At 45.2% G+C, this 19,277-nt stretch overlaps 1 protein-coding gene across 6 annotated transcripts in view; it reads right to left on the reverse strand.

Moving 5' to 3' along the window:
• The window catches only part of SLC35F4 (solute carrier family 35 member F4), a 130,208-nt gene that overhangs the window by 10,910 nt on the left and 100,021 nt on the right, over window positions 1–19,277 (reverse strand). For 2 of the 6 annotated variants that reach the window (XM_071559353.1, XM_071559354.1), the window contains exons 2-4: window positions 14,092–14,280; window positions 9,743–10,040; window positions 1,499–1,718 (exon numbers count right to left, since the gene is read on the reverse strand). The exons of 1 other annotated variant lie outside the window; for it this stretch is intronic. In XM_071559353.1, the coding sequence (XP_071415454.1) occupies window positions 1,499–1,718; window positions 9,743–10,040; window positions 14,092–14,280 (707 nt within the window). The remainder of the gene's footprint in view (window positions 1–1,498; window positions 1,719–9,742; window positions 10,041–14,091; window positions 14,281–19,277) is intronic. 3 more of the 6 variants (XM_071559355.1, XM_071559357.1, XM_071559356.1) reach the window with 2 other exon arrangements.

Consider the following 19,277-nt stretch of genomic DNA (forward strand, 5'->3'; position numbering starts at 1 on the left):
ATTAGCTTAAAGTATACAGAATTTCCTTTTTTTTTTTTCAGCAGGATCCTGAGATGAACAAGGGGCAGAGGAGGGAATTTACTGTTCCTGTTATTTCTGTAGGGAAAACCTGAAGATTTTAAACCCTGCTTACTCTTTGAGTTAGTCATCAGTGGCCTAAGGGGAGGTCACACTCACCTGATGCTTCTGTATTTTAAGTTTTATATGAAACAGGTGTTTGGGTTTAGCACTGCAAGGTGAGGTGTCCATGTCCTCACCTTCCAGGGCACCACAGGTGAGGGTGACACACAAGGTCACCTTCTCACCTTGGCAAGCACAGTGCTCTGCTCACTGGGCTGGTGCTGCTCCAAGAGCCAGATGAGATGCCTGTACACCAGAGGGTCTTTTTCTTTCATTTCTGAACCATTTTATCACGCTAATAATAATACAAAGAAAGTTGCTGTGCTCATTTTTTAAAGAAAAAAAACAGGTTCACTTAGATGAGTGTCCTGATCCATCATGCTTTCCATGGAACTTAAATCCAGCTGCTGGTGGCACTTTCTGGTCACAGGCAAAACACCTGGCCCCAACAGTCCCTAATGAAGTTGAAGACTCCTGATAGTTCACTCAGGATTATCAGGCCTTGAGCCACTGCAGGGGGGAATCTGTACCAGCAGAACTGCAAAAATCCTCACTATTCCTTAGCCAAGGTGTAAAGCCAACAATTTAAATTGCTGCATGAGAGTGCTCAGGCATTGGAATGGGCTGCCCAGAGAGGGGGTGGATTCCCCATCCCTGGAGGTTTTTCAACTGAGCTTGGCTGTGGCACTGAGTGCCATGATCTGGTAAAGGGACTGGACTTGGACCAAGGGTTGGGCTTGATGATCTCAGAGGTCTTTTCCAGCCCAATCCATTCTATGATTCTATGTTGGGAGATTGGGGTATGCAGGATTACAAGGGAACATGTTGCTTTCCCCAGATCCAGGCACACATCCTTCTGAGTCCTTTTAATTTTAAATTTTGCAGGGTCCAGGTTATTGCCTTTGAGTCCTATAACACTTTAGTGCAAGATACACTTTCACACAAAACAGCTGTTTTCCTTTAAAGCCAATTTTGGCACATGTGCATGAGTGTGTAAACAATAACAGGGTAGCATAAGAGAAATAGGTAAGACAATGGAAACAGCTGTCTGGCCAAAAAAGGAATAAAATTGCTTTGGTTAGAGCCTAAGTTGAAACATTAAAATAAAACTAACAAAACTTCAGCACTGTAAGCCAAGACAGAATGGGTTTATATGAAACTGGAAGTCCTCCTATTCTAATTCATCACATTGCACTGAGCTGTAATAACTTCTTGAAATTTCCCACACTGGAGCCTGAGATCTCTGACAGATCTTGGGGTTAGGTCTGCACCAGAAAATTAAATGAGAACCAGTTTCCTGGGGTATCTATACCATAATGCAGCTGGATTTAAGGGCAATTATGCAAACAAGAGAGTGGCAAACGAGGCAGGTCATTACCCTTGCTCCCATGAACCTGTCCTTCAGCACAATCCAAGAAAGCAAGAAGACAAAAGCTTTGTTACAACAGAACAGGGCAGAGACGTCTGTGGCTGTGAGCTTCTTTAAAGCCAGTAAGTACAGGTAGTTAGTCAAAGTCCACAGAATAGAAAAGGGAGCAGTCCTTTTAAGAAAGAGTTTCAGCGTCAGACCGTCTTCACCAAAAATCCGACTGCATTCCCTAGGAAAAGAAAAGAGTTTCAGTCTCAGCCAGGCTTTTCCTCAGCATTCACTGCAGCACAACAAACATTCATTAGGCTTTTATCACATTCAATTAAGTGCTTTTCCTCACTACCCCGTGCACCCATGAGAATCCATTATTTAATTCACAGAGAGGAAATAACCTACAATCTTCTTAAAATGGCATTTTTTCGCAAATAGAAAAGCAGTAACTTACCTGGAATAATCACACTCTGAGCAACAATAATCCCAGAGCCTCACACACAGAAATGAAGGTTATCTGTAATGCTCTGAATGTTCCCAGACTCTGCCTTCAAGGCCATGAGCACAGGGATTATAATCACCATTTTTCCTCCGTAGCTTGCCAATTTTTTCTTGCATTGCTCCAAACCTTGTCTTTACTCTTACTGAAATATATGCTCACGTATGGCCAAGTAAACTGTAAGAATTGCCTAAAGATACTCCAAAAATACTGCCAGACACATCACTGTGGTGGGAAGTGAGTCACCAGCCAGTAGGACCGAGCCAGGCAAACAGGAGTGTGACAGAAGGAAGGGAGGGAAGGGTATTTAATACCTTTATTTTATAATACAGTGAAAAGATGAGAGACATTTCCTTGTGGATTAAATTGCAAACAAAATCTGTAGTTCCCCAAACACTGTGTCACACACAACCCCAGTGAGCTGTTGGCTTCTTAGGGGTTCATGAAGGACAAGGGGCAGCTCAGCAGACCCTGGTCTGGGGTCAGCTCTCCTGTGCATGTACATTAAAGGCTCATGGAATCCTGGAATGGGTTGGGTTGGAAGGGACCTTCAAGACCACTTAGTTCCAATCCCATTGCCATGGGCAGGGGCACCTTCCACCAGAGCAGGTTGCTCCAAGCCCCCAGGCTGGATGCAGCCTGGCCTTGAACACTGCACCCCTCCTGAAACATCTCTGCCTTTCCCAAACTGGAAAGGATTTTTTTTAGCAACTCCACTGTCTGTACTCTTGGCTAAAGGTATTCCTGAAGATATTCCCAGTATGCTTCCCTTCCTGACATGAGAGGCTCTCTGTCACATCCATGTAAAACATGGGAGGTCCCACAAGCCAACACTTCATCCTGGAGTCAACCAAGGCACCCCCAACCTGCAGCATGTGAAGGGACTGATCCAAAGCCATGAGGCCTTGGGGCTCCAAAGCAGTCACAGCCCAACAAGGCTGTGTTTGGAACATTGCTACAACACTCATATGTAGAACTAATCAATAACTTCACACATTGCACTGCCATGTGAAGACAAAAACAGTTATTTGAGGGGTGGTGGTGGTGTGATAATTATCCTGATTTGGAAGACAATATAGTTTTCAGGGTCCCTTAACCATTTTTAATAATTCTTGGGAATTTTGCTGTTAAAAACACTGCATTTTTTTTACTGTTAAGAATGGAAAGCATCACTCTGGTTTTGAGGAAAAGTAGAATAATAAGATCTATGTAATAAAAGAGATCAGCTACATCTTAACCTGTGTGATTCTGTGATTCTACTTAATAACCATTCCCTCCCTGCTGCCACTAAGACAACCTGGGGGACAATGCAGTCATTTCTGGTAAGAACAAACTCCATTCTCAGACTGTGCCGGGGTGTCCAACAAGTTACCACTCAAGCAGGCAGATCTGCTAACTATCTCCTTCACTCTAGTTGACCTCAACACCCTCAGAAGTCAGTCTGTTCTCCAAAGAGCAGGATAAAAACGTTTCAAATGGAAAAAAGAACAGCAGGTGGTTTGTCTCGTTTATCTGAGATGCAAAGCAAACACTCGGTGAAGCAAATAAATTGATTCTTAATTTGACTGCAGGCTTTTGTATGACTGATTTCAACAGGAGTTAAAGGTGATGAGTTCCCCTGCATGAGAATGGACTCACTGGCAGCACCTCAATGCTCCCTGACATGCAGACAGAGCAGTTCATGTTTCAAAGATGCTTCCCTTTGAGACTTAATGGATGCAGAGGGTGATTCTGGGCTCAGAGTCCATCCCACCTCAACACAGGTGGATGGTTCATGGCTGTGCCACCACTTCAGGACACCAGAACCAGGATGCCTCATCTCCTGGAAGGAATTGTGGACTACAGACCAGTGGGGAGCCTGCTCTCTCCAGCCCAGTGGGAATTCTGCCACTGGGTCTGGTGCACAACTGGACCATTCCATGGTTATCCAACCTGCCTCCGAAGCTGCCAGAGGAAACCAGACTGTGCTGTGTTAAAACTACAGAGAAAGGTGCCTGGGCTGCCCACAGTGGCTCAGGGCACTGTGAGGTACCCAGGTGGCAGAATGGGTGAGGTTGTGCTGTCCTGCAGTCTCTGGGATGGCTGCACACAGACAAACCCAGAGCAGAGTCAGGAGGATGGAGGCCAGAATGCCCTAACAGAGTGACTCCTCCAAGGGGGAAGGTGCAGTGATTATTGGATTACCCTGGGCTGGACTCTGGGCTGGTCAACCATTTGGGAGAGCCAGTTGTGGCAGCCCCAACAACGTCACTTATCTCTGAGTTCCCAGAAGCAGTGGGAGGGGTGGGCAGAGATTCACAGCTAGGAGAAGAATCCTGGAAACGCTTCCCAGGCCCCAGGCAATGGGCTGTTGAAGCAGATGGAAGAGCCTCCCTCACACACAGCAGGGTCCAGCCACCAGACTAAACAGGGGCTGGAGGTTCCACAGCTCTCAATTAAGAAAATACAGCACAGACTGTGACAGGGTCAGGCTGAGCAAGACAGAGACTTGATGAATCCACCTCCATGCCCGGGAGAGCTCTATGAATAATGCTCAGCCAACGAGGAGATAGGGAGAAGACTTTATTTTCCCACTCATGGCTACAGCACATTGCCTGAGGCTTTGTGAGGGCTGGGTGCTCAGTGGTTAACTCAGCCTCTTTGACATGCAACTAAAATTAAACCTGCAGGAGTCATCAGACATGACGGTGATGAAAACACTGAGCTCAGGAGAGAGGGCTCCCCAGATCCCTCCCCACACTGGCAATACCTGCAGGCTCTTGACTTGAAGGCACAGACATGTCTAAGGACAGCTGACCCTCAATCTGTGACACAAACTATTTCCAAATGCAAGAAGTCTATTTAAAACCTGCCCTCTCACATAGATAGCTCTTTTTATTTGCAGGTAGCCCTGAGCCATGAGCTCTGGGCAGCGTGCCATGCTCTCAGGAACTACAGCCCCTGAGGCAGTCATGGAGCTTTGCCTCTGGCACACCCTAAATAGCTTGTGTGGCCTCTCAGTTACTCTGCACAAGAAGGGGTTTGCTCACCCCTGACACGCAGCAGCCTCTGCAGTGAAATCCAGCAGCTGGTTTTAGGCAGCTCCCAGGAATAATAGAGCGAAGAAGCAAGATCTGGGATAATGGGAATAGGGTGAGTGGAATTACATCACACCCAGGTTAGAACTTGGCAATGCCACCAGTGACAGCAGGGCAGCCCCACGGCACCTTCTGTGGGCACAGGTTGTGTAGTCCTTCTATCCAAACTATGGCACCTGCAGCAATAAAATCCCTTCCAGCTCCACTGCAGGACAGACACCAAGCAGAGTGTGGTTAAGCACACCAGAGAATTGTCTTCCAGGACTGGCCAAATCTGAGCACTAAGAGAGGGTCTGACCAGCTGTGCTTGTCCGGTCAAGAGCTGGAGCAGAAGAAAAGGGAATTCTGTGTGAAACCTTCCCATCGGCAGTGCCTGGCTCAGGGGGCAGCACCACAGCAATGCTGCCTCCCACAGGAATGGCCCATGGGGAGCCTAGTCCTGTGCTGATGGTCTTCCTCCCTACTGCTGGGCCATTCAGGGCTGGAGCAGCTTCAGGCACCAGAGATCCTCATATCTCCTCTGAAAAGCCTTTTACAGGGAAAATTTGGATTTGCACTGGCTGAGGTTGAGCCACTGCTGCAACACAGAGGAAGAGACTTGTGGGTGACCACTGCAAATACTGTTTGCTTAAGGCTCAGTTTTTACTTCAGGTGATGCTTCCTTCTCCTCATCCTCCTTGCTAGAAACTCAACTCTTCCCAAGGGGTTTGCATTCATTAAAGCTCACATCTACCAACACTCTCCCCAGCCAGCACATCAGTGCTGTGGAGCACCTGTGGCACAACCCTCAGCTGGACACATCCTGCCAGGAAGGTGCTGAATGTCCCAGTGTTTGTCCTTGAGAAAACCAGATGGCAGATGGTGAGGCAAAATTAACTGCCATTGAAAATATCACCCACCTACTCCAAACCACAACTCTAACAGCATCCCAAGTCAAGTCTGTGCAGTGATTTCTGTGTGGCAAACAGTGTCAGGGTTAGACTTCCTATTGCTGTTCTTCCTGAGCATCAGATCATTTTATCCAACAGCAATGGAAGTTTCAAGCTCTTTATGTGGAACATACCTTGTATTTATGACACTGAGGGGATACCAAGAGCTGTGTCTTCTGCCTCAAGACAACCAAGATACTTCACTGAAATGCAGCAGGGAGTTCATAACCATGAGCTACTTTCTAAGATCACACTATTGAATTTCTAAGGTAAAGTGTGAAAGTAAGGAATACACAATTTATAATCTCAAATATCATAATAACAGAATGATGGAATGGTTTGGGTTGGAAGGGACTTTCAAGACCATCTCGTTCCCTCACCTGCCATGGACCAGGACACCTTGGAGATTGCTCCAAGCCCCATTCAGCCTGGGATGGGGCACCCACAGCTTCCCTGGGAAACCTGTGCCAAGGCCTCCCACCCTTACAGTCAAGAATTTCTTCTCAATACCAATCTAAGCCTGCTCTCTGTCAGTCTGAAGCCATTCCCCCCATGCCCTTGTCAAAAGTCCATCTCTCTTGTAGCTCCTTTAGGTACTGAGCAGCCTAAACTTCTCAGGAAGCCAATCTAAGGTTGGAGATTGAGACTCCTATCCTTCCAAGTGGGATTTATTAAAAGAACAGTGGCTCTCTGCAGCTTTGCCAGCCTGGGCCAGCCCTCTGCAAGTCACTCACATGATCACTCAGCTCTGCCAAGATATCATAGACACTGTTTGCTCAGATCCACTGGGAATATCTGCTGGACAAGATGACTTATGTCTTTAAAGCTCCAAAGAGCAACTACATCCTCCAGAACCACGATGATAAATCACCTCTGGACTCTGAGGCAAGCCTGGAATCACCACAGGATGGGTTTACTGACAAAAATTAGCTGCTCCTCAGGAATAAAACAAGCAAATGAAGCAACAAGACATCTTAAAAACCCTTGTAACAGGAACAATGCTGAGAATGTAAACAGAGCAAATACACAAACAATTGATGCACCTTTGAACATACCCATTCTGGGTAGAAGGTTGGGTTAGATCACCTCCAAATATTCTTTCCAAGTGAAATCTGTCTATAACTCTTGGAATTTAAAAACTACAAATGATGTTCTCAATTCTTCAAGTCATCAAAAAGAATCAAGAGTTCATCCTGAGGAGATGACCATCCTGTATCCAAACTGAAAAGTTTGGAAATTCAAATTGTGACAGGGCACAGAGCAAGTAGTTTGTCCCCCTGGTAAAATCATTCTTTGCCAGCAGTTACTTCCTTCCTGGGATGTGATTTCCTGACATATCTGGAATAAGAACTACTCTGGGAAGATGCCCATCAGCTCTAACACCAGTCTCCTGACTCCACACATTCACAGACCTACAGTACACCTCCGTGTGTGCAGAAATTCCTCTGGGCATGTAAGTATTTCAGCTTTAAAAGCTGAGTTCCAAACAGCTGGGGAAATGTATCAATTATTTAAGCACAGTATTTTTGTGCATTGCCTCAAATCCTATTCCCCAAATTTTCCTCTGATGGAGATCTAATCCACCACCTAACTGCAGAGGATCTGACTGCAGGGATATTTATTCTCACCTTCTTCCTTCTCTGCTGTGCAGTTGTCATTACTTTCCCCCACGCCCAGAATTCAAGCTGACACTGTTAATGTTCTCAACAAACACTCCAGCAAAATCTGAATGGAGGCATCATTAATGTACAAGGCACCAGGGTTTGCAGAGAGGCACTTAATTAAGTGCAACTGCTCAACTTCAGTCACACTGATTTGACAGAAATGATAATTCAGGGCCAAGTTACATCCCAGATCCTGGCAAAAGAAGCTGAGGGAAGAATTTGGCCCTGCCACACTGACAGTCACAGCCTGAATTCCCTGCGTGCTCAGTGACTGCTGTGCTGACCCCTCTGCCAGCAGGAGCCAGGGATGGGCCCCATCTGGGTAATGCCTGGTGGAACAGGCAACTCTGCTCAGATCAGGGAGGGTGTTGTTAAAGCAAGCCTGCACTGGAGTAACAGAATTATCCTGTGAAATTCTTCCCTCCATGGGCAAGGTGTGTTATCTCTTGGCAAGCTGAGCTTTGCTCCATCCTTTCAAGCAGCTCCTGCATCACTGTCAGAGCAGTAGAATAATGGAAGTGGAGGAGGAAGTGTGAAATTAATTGTCCCAGAATGTGATGGTACTTCCAAACACCAAAGACAGAATAGATGTGGTTTTCTTAAGAACTGAGTAGGGGGAAGCTAAGCCTGCTTGGTTCTGCTGCAGTGCTGGTGGTTGGACTGGATGATTTCTTTGGGTCCTCTCCTAACTTTGTATTTCTATGATTTCCCAGGAGCTACTGAAGAGGGATTTATGAGTTTCCATCCCTGCAGCCCAGTGCTGGACTCCTTGGCACCTCAGGCTGAGAGTCAACTCCAGCATCCACTCATGTGGCACAAGGAAAGGCTGGAGTCACAGGGATGTCTTCTCCTGACTCACAGCACAGAGGAAGAGGTGTTTGCACGTGGAGCCTGACAGAAGATGGGAAGCCTGCATTTCATTTCCCCAGGATAACTGGCACTCAGCTATGCCAACTTACCCCTTAGAGCTACAACCAAGAGCCTGCAACCTGTTCTACCCCTTACCCCACACCAAAGAGAGCAGGGAAGGCTACCTGGATGCTCTCACTCCATATAATGATCCAGGAGGAGGGAAGGGCAGTTTTTATCCTGCTGTACTTGCTGAGCAAGCCATGGTCTTCCACATGGAAACCATCTCTGAGCTCTGAGCATCTTCCTTCTCGACTATGAGTTGGTTTGGTTGCACTTACCACTGCTGTTCTATCATAAATGGGCCAGAACAGATTAATTAATGGCCTGATCCAGACGAGAACAAAAAACACAGAGACACGAGATAATATAACAGCAAGATCATAAGCAAATTATTGACCTTTTCAACTCATTAAAAAAACCTCTTTAGCAATCAAGTATCCATTTATTCCACAGATATCACTCCTCTCTCAGCCTTCTGGGAGCTATTTATGAATGAGGTTTTCTGCTGCATGACCTTCATTCTGCCTTCTGACACCACAGGTCGAGCTGATCAGAGCAGTGAGCTCAGTGCTCAGGAATGAGGCTCTTTAAAGGGCTATTGCCACTGATGCCAAAGGGGTTTTCTGATTTTTCACTTCTATAGATTTTAGAAGTATTTGTAACTGTAGCAAATGTAGTGTTCATATTTGTAACAGCTTAAGTTCATTGTTTATATATCCTAACCCCTACCACAGATTAGTAGCTCAAATTCTTTTAGCTATTTAGGCTCTCTTCAAGGTACAAGAGCTGACAACTCTCAGAAAGGCCTGCAAAACAAGACCAAACATAAACCAACAACCTTGAGTCTAAGAACACTGGAAAAACTCCAAAGCCCGAGGAAGAAGAGGATGAAGAACAGAGGGTCCCAGTGACCCCAGCCCCAAAATCTTGGGGGATGGCACAGGGGTGGGACTGGGGCTGGACTGAGAGATGTGTAAACTGGGGATTGGGTGGGCAATATTATAAAACCCATGAAAATCAGTGTTCTAGGAAGAAGGGGGCAGCACGAAGATGTCATCATGTATTCCTAAAAGCCCCAAGCCTGGCCATTAAAGAATGTACCTTTTTATCTTATCCTACATTAACTTGGCTCGAAGTCCTGGTTTTGGGGGTACTCACAGCAACACCACCACAAAGCCTACCTGAATTTTTTGATTGGAGACTGCTTTTCCTGCGAAGCTGCAAGGTGCCCAGAATAATAAATGGGGAAAATCATAATGTTCCAGTTTGTGGAGAACCAAGTCATGAAAAAAGGACAGTCAAAGGTCTCAAATGTGATTTTGACAAACTGCGTGGTCCCGACCCAGGAGGAGGAGACGGACAAAATGATCAGGAATCTCCAGATAAGCTTGAGAAATGTGGATGTGCAGGACTGGCATCGTGTCTGTCCCTCAGCTTCTTGGCTGCTGCTCTCTGTGTGTGTTTGTGTTCCTTCTTCTCCTGAAAAAAAAAAACAAAACAAAACCAAAGGATAGAAAAAGAGTTGGATATATAATAAGTGCATTCCAAACAATTCTTGGAAAAATCTGCCCTGCTGATCCAGTGACAAATCATCCCTTGCCTTCTCCCTGGAATTCCTCTATGTCCCATAAATACTGAAATCCTGCACTGAAAGGTTTTAATAATACCATCTCTGTCACTTCAAGGAGGCAGGAACAAAACACAAATACAACACCAAGGTCTGAGGTAATCGTGTCACAGTTAAGCTGTTGTCACTGTTTGCTTTATCAGCCCTTCTTTCCCTCTGTCAGCAAACCTCCAAAATCAAAATATACCCCTTGGAACCAACGACACTGTAAAGTCAATTACTGTGCATGTGTGCAACAGAAAAGCTCTCTGAGCCTGCACTTGTGGAGCCAGGAACAAGTCCTTATTATTAAGGGTTTTAACTCCAGAATCACTTTTTTATCTGCAAGCAGGAAGGAAGAAAAAGAAACAGTTTGGTGGTTTTGTATATCCAAGTGGAGAAAGGCTTTTTACAGTCAAGTCAGTGCACTCATATTCTTGAAATTAAAAAAGGAAATGACAAAAGAAAAGCTTGGCATGCCTAGAAATAAACCTCTACTCTTAAGCAAGGAGGAATGAGAAAGTTGTCATTTCCCATTTTAGTACAGTGCTTTCCAGACTTAGCCTGCAGAATTCCCAACAGAAGAGGAGGGAATCGACTTGTTCTCCAGACACATCTCCCAGAGGTGCAACCCATGAACCCCACTTGGACTTCACAGCTCTCAGCTGACAACAACAAGGAGCACCAACACTGTTGCCCCAAGAGCTCATGGGGCATTACAGAGCTCCAGGTATTCACCCCATTTCACATCACTTTGATTGAAGAAACAGGAAAGAATCTTCTAAAAAACATGACCTGGAGCTATTCTTAACTATTCCTATCAATTATCATCCCCACCAATCCATGATGTGACATATATCAGAAATAATCTGGTTTTAAAAGCAGCTATAGATCCACTGCAGGGAGGGCATCCACTCTCCTCTACTGACCTTGTGTGGGACAGAAGGATCCTTTCAGACTCAGGTTTACTTTCCTTTTATATTAATGTTTCTGCTACAGCCATAAAGAAATGTGAGACTGAGGTTCCCAGTTATTACTTTAGACTAACATTACATCTAAAAAAAGATCCAACACAGCAGGGAGTGCATTTGCAATCAAGAATTCTTCTAACCAGGACATGGAGCTTTTTGTAGTTGTAATTGTGTGATGTGTTTTTTTCCTAAAAATAAGTGTATTTGATGGCTCCATTGTTTAGTGCTGAATCAAGTATTCAAATAAAATTACAGGTTTATTAAAAACATGCAGAGGATAACCAGCCACTGGTCTGAAAAGGCAAACATCCTTTTAGCATTCTCTTTGGCTGCTGAGAGAAAACAGATACTTTCATGGGACTAATAATGACTGATATGTTCCATTAAAAGGTAAATTACAGTTTATTTGCAAGATAGAATGGCTTTAAAAGAATATATTATGTAACATCCACTTGCAGGTCTTCCTCTAAGCAGAACTACCATGCAATTAGTCCTTCTGCAGTTAACAGCTCAAATAATCATACAGTGAGAGAAGAATAAAGCACTTTTATCTGTACTTTTCATTTTTCAATTACCCAATAATGATGTAATTGCTGTCACTACACATGACACCACCATTAGCATTTGACTTGGGCTTTACAGTCCCGGGTCTGAATGTCAGGGAAAGGCACAGAAATACACACTTGTTGCAGGACCTGCCTTGGATTTAAAGATCTGTGTGAGTTTTAGGCTGAATAAATGAGCAATGAGGAGTTTCTGTAAGTGCTTAATGGGTGGGATTCATCCCATGGGATGTAGTTGGCAAATAATTGTGCATTCAGGCCAAACACGTTGTCTAGGACCACTCTATGTTTAATGATAATCACAGAATCATAGAATGGATTGGGTTGGAAAAGACCTCCGAGATCATCAAGTCCAACCCTTGGTCCAACTCCAGTCCCTTTACCAGATCATGGCACTCAGTGCGACAGCCAAGCTCACCCTAAAAACCTCCAGGGATGGGGAATCCACCCCCTCTCTGGGCAGCCCATTCCAATGCCTGAGCACTCTCTCTGCAAAGAATTTTTTTCTGCTCTCCAACTTCAATTTCCCCTGGCAGAGCTTGAGCCCATCGTGCCCCCTTGTCCTATTGAAAAGGCACAGTGAGAGGGTAGCTGATTCCATCCTTATATATATCTATCTAAACCCACTAAGGGCTCTTATCTCTCTTTAGACTAGATATTTACATTTAATTTAAGTGAAAATAACATCCAGGGTGCCATAGGAGCTTGACAGCTGCTTTCAAAATCCATGGGATGTGCACACCTTACTCGGCCAAAGAATCCAAAAGAACAAGATAAGAATTTCTTCAAAAATAATGACAGGCTTTGAGCTCAAAGACACAAAGAGCAGAGAAACAAGCTGAGCATTCAAAAAGGATAAAAGGACAGGTGAGAAGGCAGATGACGCTGCAGGTGACACAGGAGGTGACACTGGCCAACAGCACACTGTGTGAAAGGCAGGCAGCAGAAATAACCGTTTGGTCCTTGGTGTGATTCTTACTTGGGGTGTCTCTGTGACAAGGTGGCCACAGAAAAGCCTTTTGCTTTCATTTTCCAGAAGAGTGAGATGAGGAAAATCAACACCTACAGCTTTTCATCTGAACTTTTTTGACTATTTGGCAACTACAGTCTAGAAGATAATACTCTTTGTATTTGTTTACCTACCTGTCAGTCCTACTTAGGCTTCACTGATGAGAAAGGGAAGATGAGGGTAAAAAAGGAAAATAATAAAGGCAAAAATGATGTCAAGGCCTTAACAAGGGGCTTAAACTCCTTTCTTAGGCAAGATGGATTCCAATTTTAGATACACCCCAGTGCCAGTGGGCACAGTTATTTCAGCCTGATATCTGTAAAGATGAGACTGGTCTTCTGGTCCCTTAGCTATGATCTTTACTGCAAGATGCTGCATCCTCTCCTTGCAGCAATAATCACCTCCAACACTTTCCTGAGGCTTTCCAAGAAGAGAGTTCTTCTGGAGTATGAGATCCCTCCGTTTCCCACACAGGAAGGAAACTGCTGACTTCTGCTGCCATCGGTGGTGAAGTGCCAAGAGGAAGGTTCATCTTCCCCAATTCCAGTGTGCAGGGAAGATCCAACCTGTTCTTCCTCCCCTTTTTTGCCCACAGTATCTACAGAGTCTTCCAAAGGACTTGGACAATTAAATTATTTCTTTCCAAAGACTTTGGACAGTTAAATCATTTCATTCCAAAAGCCCTGGGCAGCTCAATTATTTCACTCCTTTAACATCTCTTCTCCTCAACAGTGCAGTTCAGCACAGTCAAAGGCCTGTGGCTGCATATTGCAACTGCTCCCATCCCATCCCTGCTGCTGCTGGAGGGACACCATGGTGAAGAAGTCAGTGTTCACCATACCTACAACAGGCTCATTTGAGCTAAACTTCTGCAGTAAAGTGGCTGATGGAAGCCCTGCCGTGCAGCTGAGCGATGCTCTGAACTGTGATGGTCTTCCCTAGATATCCTTCCACCTGTTGCTCCTTCTCTTCCTCTTCATCAGACCATCCATGGTATGAGCTGAGGTTGTCACTGTCTTTGAGAAGGAGCAGGGCTGGCTCTTAAAGGTCCTGGTCTCTGGCCAGGCTGAAGCTGAGGAGACACAATCACTTGGTAAAAACTAACTGTGTGCTAACATTAATCAACTTTCAGGATCTTCTGTGCCTTAGGATGTCTCAGACACCTCACACATTACATGTACCTGCTGACTCCCAGGCCTTCTCCTCCCATCCGTGCTTCCTTCCCGCCTGACCCCAGCTTGCCCCCGGGCACAGGGAGCACTTGCCCGTGGCTCTGCTGTCCACAGCACCACAAATCAGTGCCAGCATGCTCAGGCTCTGCCCCATCTCTCAAAAGGCAGACGAAAGAGGCCTCTCACAGGCATGCTGGGAATGTTCCTACCTGATCTGCTCTGCCTCTCGACTCTGCTGTGCCGACAGATTCCCGAGGGACTTCGATTCTGCAGCTCAAGAATGGGAGCAGCAGAATCTTCAGCAACAGATAGAGGGGAGAGCTGCCTAGTCATGCCTCTGTGTCTGCTGGGGCAGTTGCCTCCTGGCTTGCATTGGATGACAGATGATCGTGAGGCACCTGAGAAGAAAGAGTTTGCATCAGTTTGGCTGTAAAGTCCCTGGAGGAACGCGGGGCTTTCAAACAGGCTGTCAGTGAGACGCACCCCAACGGCAAAAAACAAGGCTCCAGCTCTGCTCAGAATAAAGTACATAAGTAAGTAAATAAATACTTCACTCTCTCCCCCCTTACAGATAAAAAGGTGCTGTGAGAAAACCAGCCTCTCCCCTGAGGAAAGGAGAGCCCCAAGCTGCAGTACATCCTCAGCCCCACGGCTCCGTCCGTGGGGTCTGCACAGGCAAAGGAATTGGTACTCACGTGGGCCCCTTTCCTGAGCACTGACCCTGAACCAAGCCAAAGGAGAGGTCACCATTCCCCCTCAGGGTGGGAAGGAGGGCTGAGGAACCACTGCCTGCCAGGCTCAGTGCTGAGAGCCTTTCCAGGGGAGAGCTTCCTCTCTGCATCCTCCAGAATGATCCTTGAAGGCTCTTGTATGGAACGAAGCCACGGTCACTGGCAGGTCTTTAGGATGAAGATGCCAATTTTAAGCCTTTCCACGCATCAAATCAGAATCTCCACATCTTCAGAGAATCTGTTTTTTCTTCTTCTGCTACATGCAGACAACTCCAAGGTGCTGCATTTCACAGGGAGGCAGCAGAGAAGACCCAGGGCCCAGAATTACCAGATGGAAAATGAGTAGGACAGCACCTTTGATGAGTAAGAGCTTGAAGGAGTGGACTGAGAATCAGTGAACAACAGTGAGGAGTGCAGTGCTGGAACCCAGCAGTGTGCCTGGGGATCTTGGATGTTCTCCCAAATCTACTGAAGATGTCTCTGTAAGAGGTCAGCACACGAGCAGCACAAGAGAGTCTTCCCCTCCAGCAGAGAGTCAAGATGACAGGCCATTTTTGGTAGGTACAAACATGTGTTCATTGTCAGCTGAGATAATTCACTGCTTGTTTTGCAGCTGCTGCTTCAACTGGTGACCATCTTACCTAAACTTTTGGAATATACATACACCCAGAGCAGCCACTGACCTTGGCATGACTTGGAAGGATTTAATATGATAATCCCAACTATTTCACATTGAAAAGAATAAAAAAAAAACACAAACCCCAAGTGTAAGGTGCCACATGTGCAACAAATACAGCAGAAATCTCAGAGGGGGACATTCTTTGTTGCAACATGAGCCATTCCAGTACAATTCCTGCAAATAACTCCATGCCCAACTACATAAAAGTATTCCAGAGCAAGGACTGTATTCAGGACTCAAGAAACTGCATAAATCTTGCCAGAGGAAGGTAGAGTTCACACAACTTTTGATGGACTTAATGCCTTGTTGGATTCACCAGGTCTAACTATGAGGGTTTCAAAGGAAGAGATGTATAAAATATGGAATTATACGGAAAAAAATTCTTCCTCAGTCTATTTAGAGCCTCCAAGGGTAATTTTTACCCACCAAGTAGACAAGTGACTGACCCAGCAGCTCAATCTTGCCATGTAGCCACACTTTTCCATGAAGTCCTACAAATCCAATCAACACAGTAAACAACCCACAGCAGAGTCACAAGCTGACATGGAAAAATTAAGACCTGGATGTTGTCTAAGCACTGCGTTGCCCCTCCTTGTTTTTTGGTGAGCACTCCTTTCTACAGAGCTTTTTAGAGCCTACTGGATGCTTTCAGACCTTCAAAAAGCCATTCACCCTCATAGATTTACATTTTAATGGAGAAAATAATGTTCTAACAGCCACACAACTCCTCCCATGACTTTGTTCTATTAATTTCAAAACTCCAATTGTTCCTTCTCCCACTAGTCAAATCAGGATAACATTACCCACTTCTTAAGACTTTGTAAACATCTTCTAAGTTACTCTGAGGTTGGACAGTGTGTTAGAAATGGCAGTCCTGGGCCACTCCTCCAACCAGAAGCAGCATAACACCATCACTTGACAGCTGAAAGTTCCAACATCCATGAAGTCAAGGCAATCAGTGCTTTTGGGGCTAAATATTCAAAAAGGCACTTAGGATTTTTCAGGTCCCCAACTTGAAGAAGTTTTATTTTCAAGAAGTGTTTGCTGTCCTCAGAGAAGCTGCCACTGAGGTTGCTGGATCCAAATCACTCCTCACTTTGACAGTTATCATTTAAAGAGATTTAAGCATATATGCCTCAATTCAGGTTTAATTTAGAACAAGACCAAGATTCATATTACACTCAGCAGAAGTCTAACAGGTGATCTACAATCAAAATTTGAAGGAAACCATTTTTATCTCATGTGCAAAGAGAGTCCTGAGTTATTTGTATGTGGTACAACAGAGCAGCACAAATCTTCTCCTGTGCACTGAGAACCTCAGCAGCTCAGACCAAAACTGTAATTCAAGGCACAGCATTTATAATGGAAAGTCACTGCTTGATTTACTGAAATCTTTTTGCCTTACACTGGAGGCAATCAGATGGCACAGCCGTTTATCAAGAGTTCATTGTTACAGTTAGACAGCCTGGGACCATCTAATGCTGCTCAATCTGAACATATTTTAAGGTTATTCTTTGACAGGGGAGGTGAAGAGAGACATGCTGGGCTGACTTACCCAAACCTGGAATCACCAACACAGACAACCAATCACCAGCTGCACAGTGGGGCAATGAACCCTTGAGGTGGGCAGTGCTGCCCCACCTGAGAGAAAGGGAGGGCAGAACTCCTGTAACTCCAGTTCTGTCTCACACAGAACTATCAGCAGAGATCTGCTAAGACCCTCTCATAGGAGGGATGAAGATCAGCATTTTCCACTGAAGTTCCATGTAAGTTCATAAAACCCACACACATATGGAGATCTCATGTGTTCAGGCAGTGAGACCATCTCTTCTCCAGAAGGGGCAACAGTAGGTGCTGTCATGACTTGCCACGAGCAAACAGAGAAGCAACTCTGTCCTAAAAAGGTACCATAATAAAACTCCTCCAGAGCAAATGGGACTGGATTCATTTGACTTATTTGAATCTTAAAAAGGTACCATAATATGAACTCCTCCAGAGCAAATAGGGCTGGATTCATTGACTTATTTTAGATGTGAATCTTAGGAAGAGAAAAGTAGTGCCCTGGGACTGTCTGAATCTCCCTGTGAGTAAACAGAGAATAACAGAACTACAGAATGGTTTGGGTTGGAAAGCACCTTAAAGACCATCCAGTTCCAGCCCCCTGCCATGGGCACAACTCCTTCCACTAGACCAGGCTGCTTAAAAAGCCCCATCCAACCTGGCCTTGAACAACCATCCTGAGCAGAAATGTTAACATTAGGTGGGACTTTTTATCCAATTCTTGGCTTTAGCAGAGGTGAACTACAGGATGAGAATGAATCCACATTTTGGGCATCATTTGGTATTTTAAGAGACCGCTACTGCAAGAGATTGGGAAAAAACAAATAGGAAGAACCTTGCCAGACTGTCAGATCTTGGTGCTGGAATTGTTGCCTGGAGGTTATAACTGAGTGTCAAAGCAACACTCTACCAATGGGATTGACAAACAGGCAAGGGAGAACTGCAGAGTACCACATCCCATTGTATCAGGCACATCCTAACGAGTCAAATCCACCTGGATTACTTTTTATTATTGGATAAAAACAAATCCCTGCTCTTTTGATGGTTTTTTTTATGATTATTTCTACTTTATTAATCTGTTTCAGCAAATCTGCCCTGCAAATGTGGGTGCTTTATACCATAGTAAGGCCATTTCTCTGCACATGGAGACCAGAGGGAAACCAGCAAGAGTAACCTGTGGCTTCCCTCATGCTTCCAACTAAGTCTATCCTTGTCTTGCATTAATTATTACACACATACCCCAATGTACTTTGATTTAGGTAATTATGCTTGTGACTAGTCTAAACCACATGATTAATATCCCTCAAGTCCAGCCTTTTCATGTACTTTAACACCATCCCCAGACCCAGCTGGGGAAGGAGGTGAGCACCCCATGCTGCTGCCATTGTGCCCATTCAAACCAGGAACCAGCAGCGCATGCTGGTCCTGACAACCATTTTTACCACCCATAAGTTGCCCCTTGCCCCTCTTAAAGATGTTGGTACATCACTTGTGTCTTCTTGTTCATACACAGATTTCCAGATGCAACTCACACAGTGAGGAAATATGTCCTCACCCACCTTGGCTCTGAAAATCCCTTGTTGTTTGCCAGGTGGTTTGCAGAGAAGGATTATGCTTTAAGGTTCAAAACCAAACCTCTTCAGATCATCTTCATGTGTATGAAAACTTTAGCATGTGACAGCAGTGCTTGGAATAATAAAAACAGCCCATGCTAATTCATTGGGACAATGTTTCTGGTCTCAGTTGCTACTAAAAATGGAACAGAAAATCAAGGAATGCCCTGATATGAAAGGGCAACAAGAAGTCCAACTCTGGCCTTGCACAGGACTACCCCCAGAATTCCACATGAGAGCATTGTCCAAATGCTCCTTGAGCTCTGGCAGCCTTGGTGCTGTGACCACTTCCCAACCACCCCTTGGGTGGGGAATCTTTTTCCTGGGAAATCTCTCCTGGCTCAGCCTCCTGCCATTCCCTCTGGTTCTACATCGAATGGATTGCCAGTTAAATAATCAGTGCTACACAAAAATAGAATCATAGAATTGATTGGGTTGGAAAAGACCTCCGAGATCATCACGTCCAACTCCAGTCCCTTTACCAGATCATGGCACTCAGTGCCACGTCTAATCTCAGTTTAAAAACCTCCAGGGATGGGGAATCCACCCCCTCTCTGGGCAGCCCATTCCAATGCCTGAGCACTCTCTCTGCAAAGAATTGTTTTCTGATCTCCAGCTTCAATTTCCCCTGGCAGAGCTTGAGCCCATCGTGCCCCCTTGTCCTATTGCTGAGTGCCTGGGAGAAGAGACCAACCCCCACCTGGCCAGAACTTCCCTTCAGGTAGTTATAGAGTCCTGGAAGTAAGTTTTACAGCCAGAGCATCATAGAATTGATCGTTTCTTTTTCTTTTCTCTTTTATCCAACTGCTCTG

The sequence above is a fragment of the Pithys albifrons genome, chromosome 6 (genome assembly GCF_047495875.1).
Source record: "Pithys albifrons albifrons isolate INPA30051 chromosome 6, PitAlb_v1, whole genome shotgun sequence".
NCBI lineage: Eukaryota > Metazoa > Chordata > Aves > Passeriformes > Thamnophilidae > Pithys > Pithys albifrons.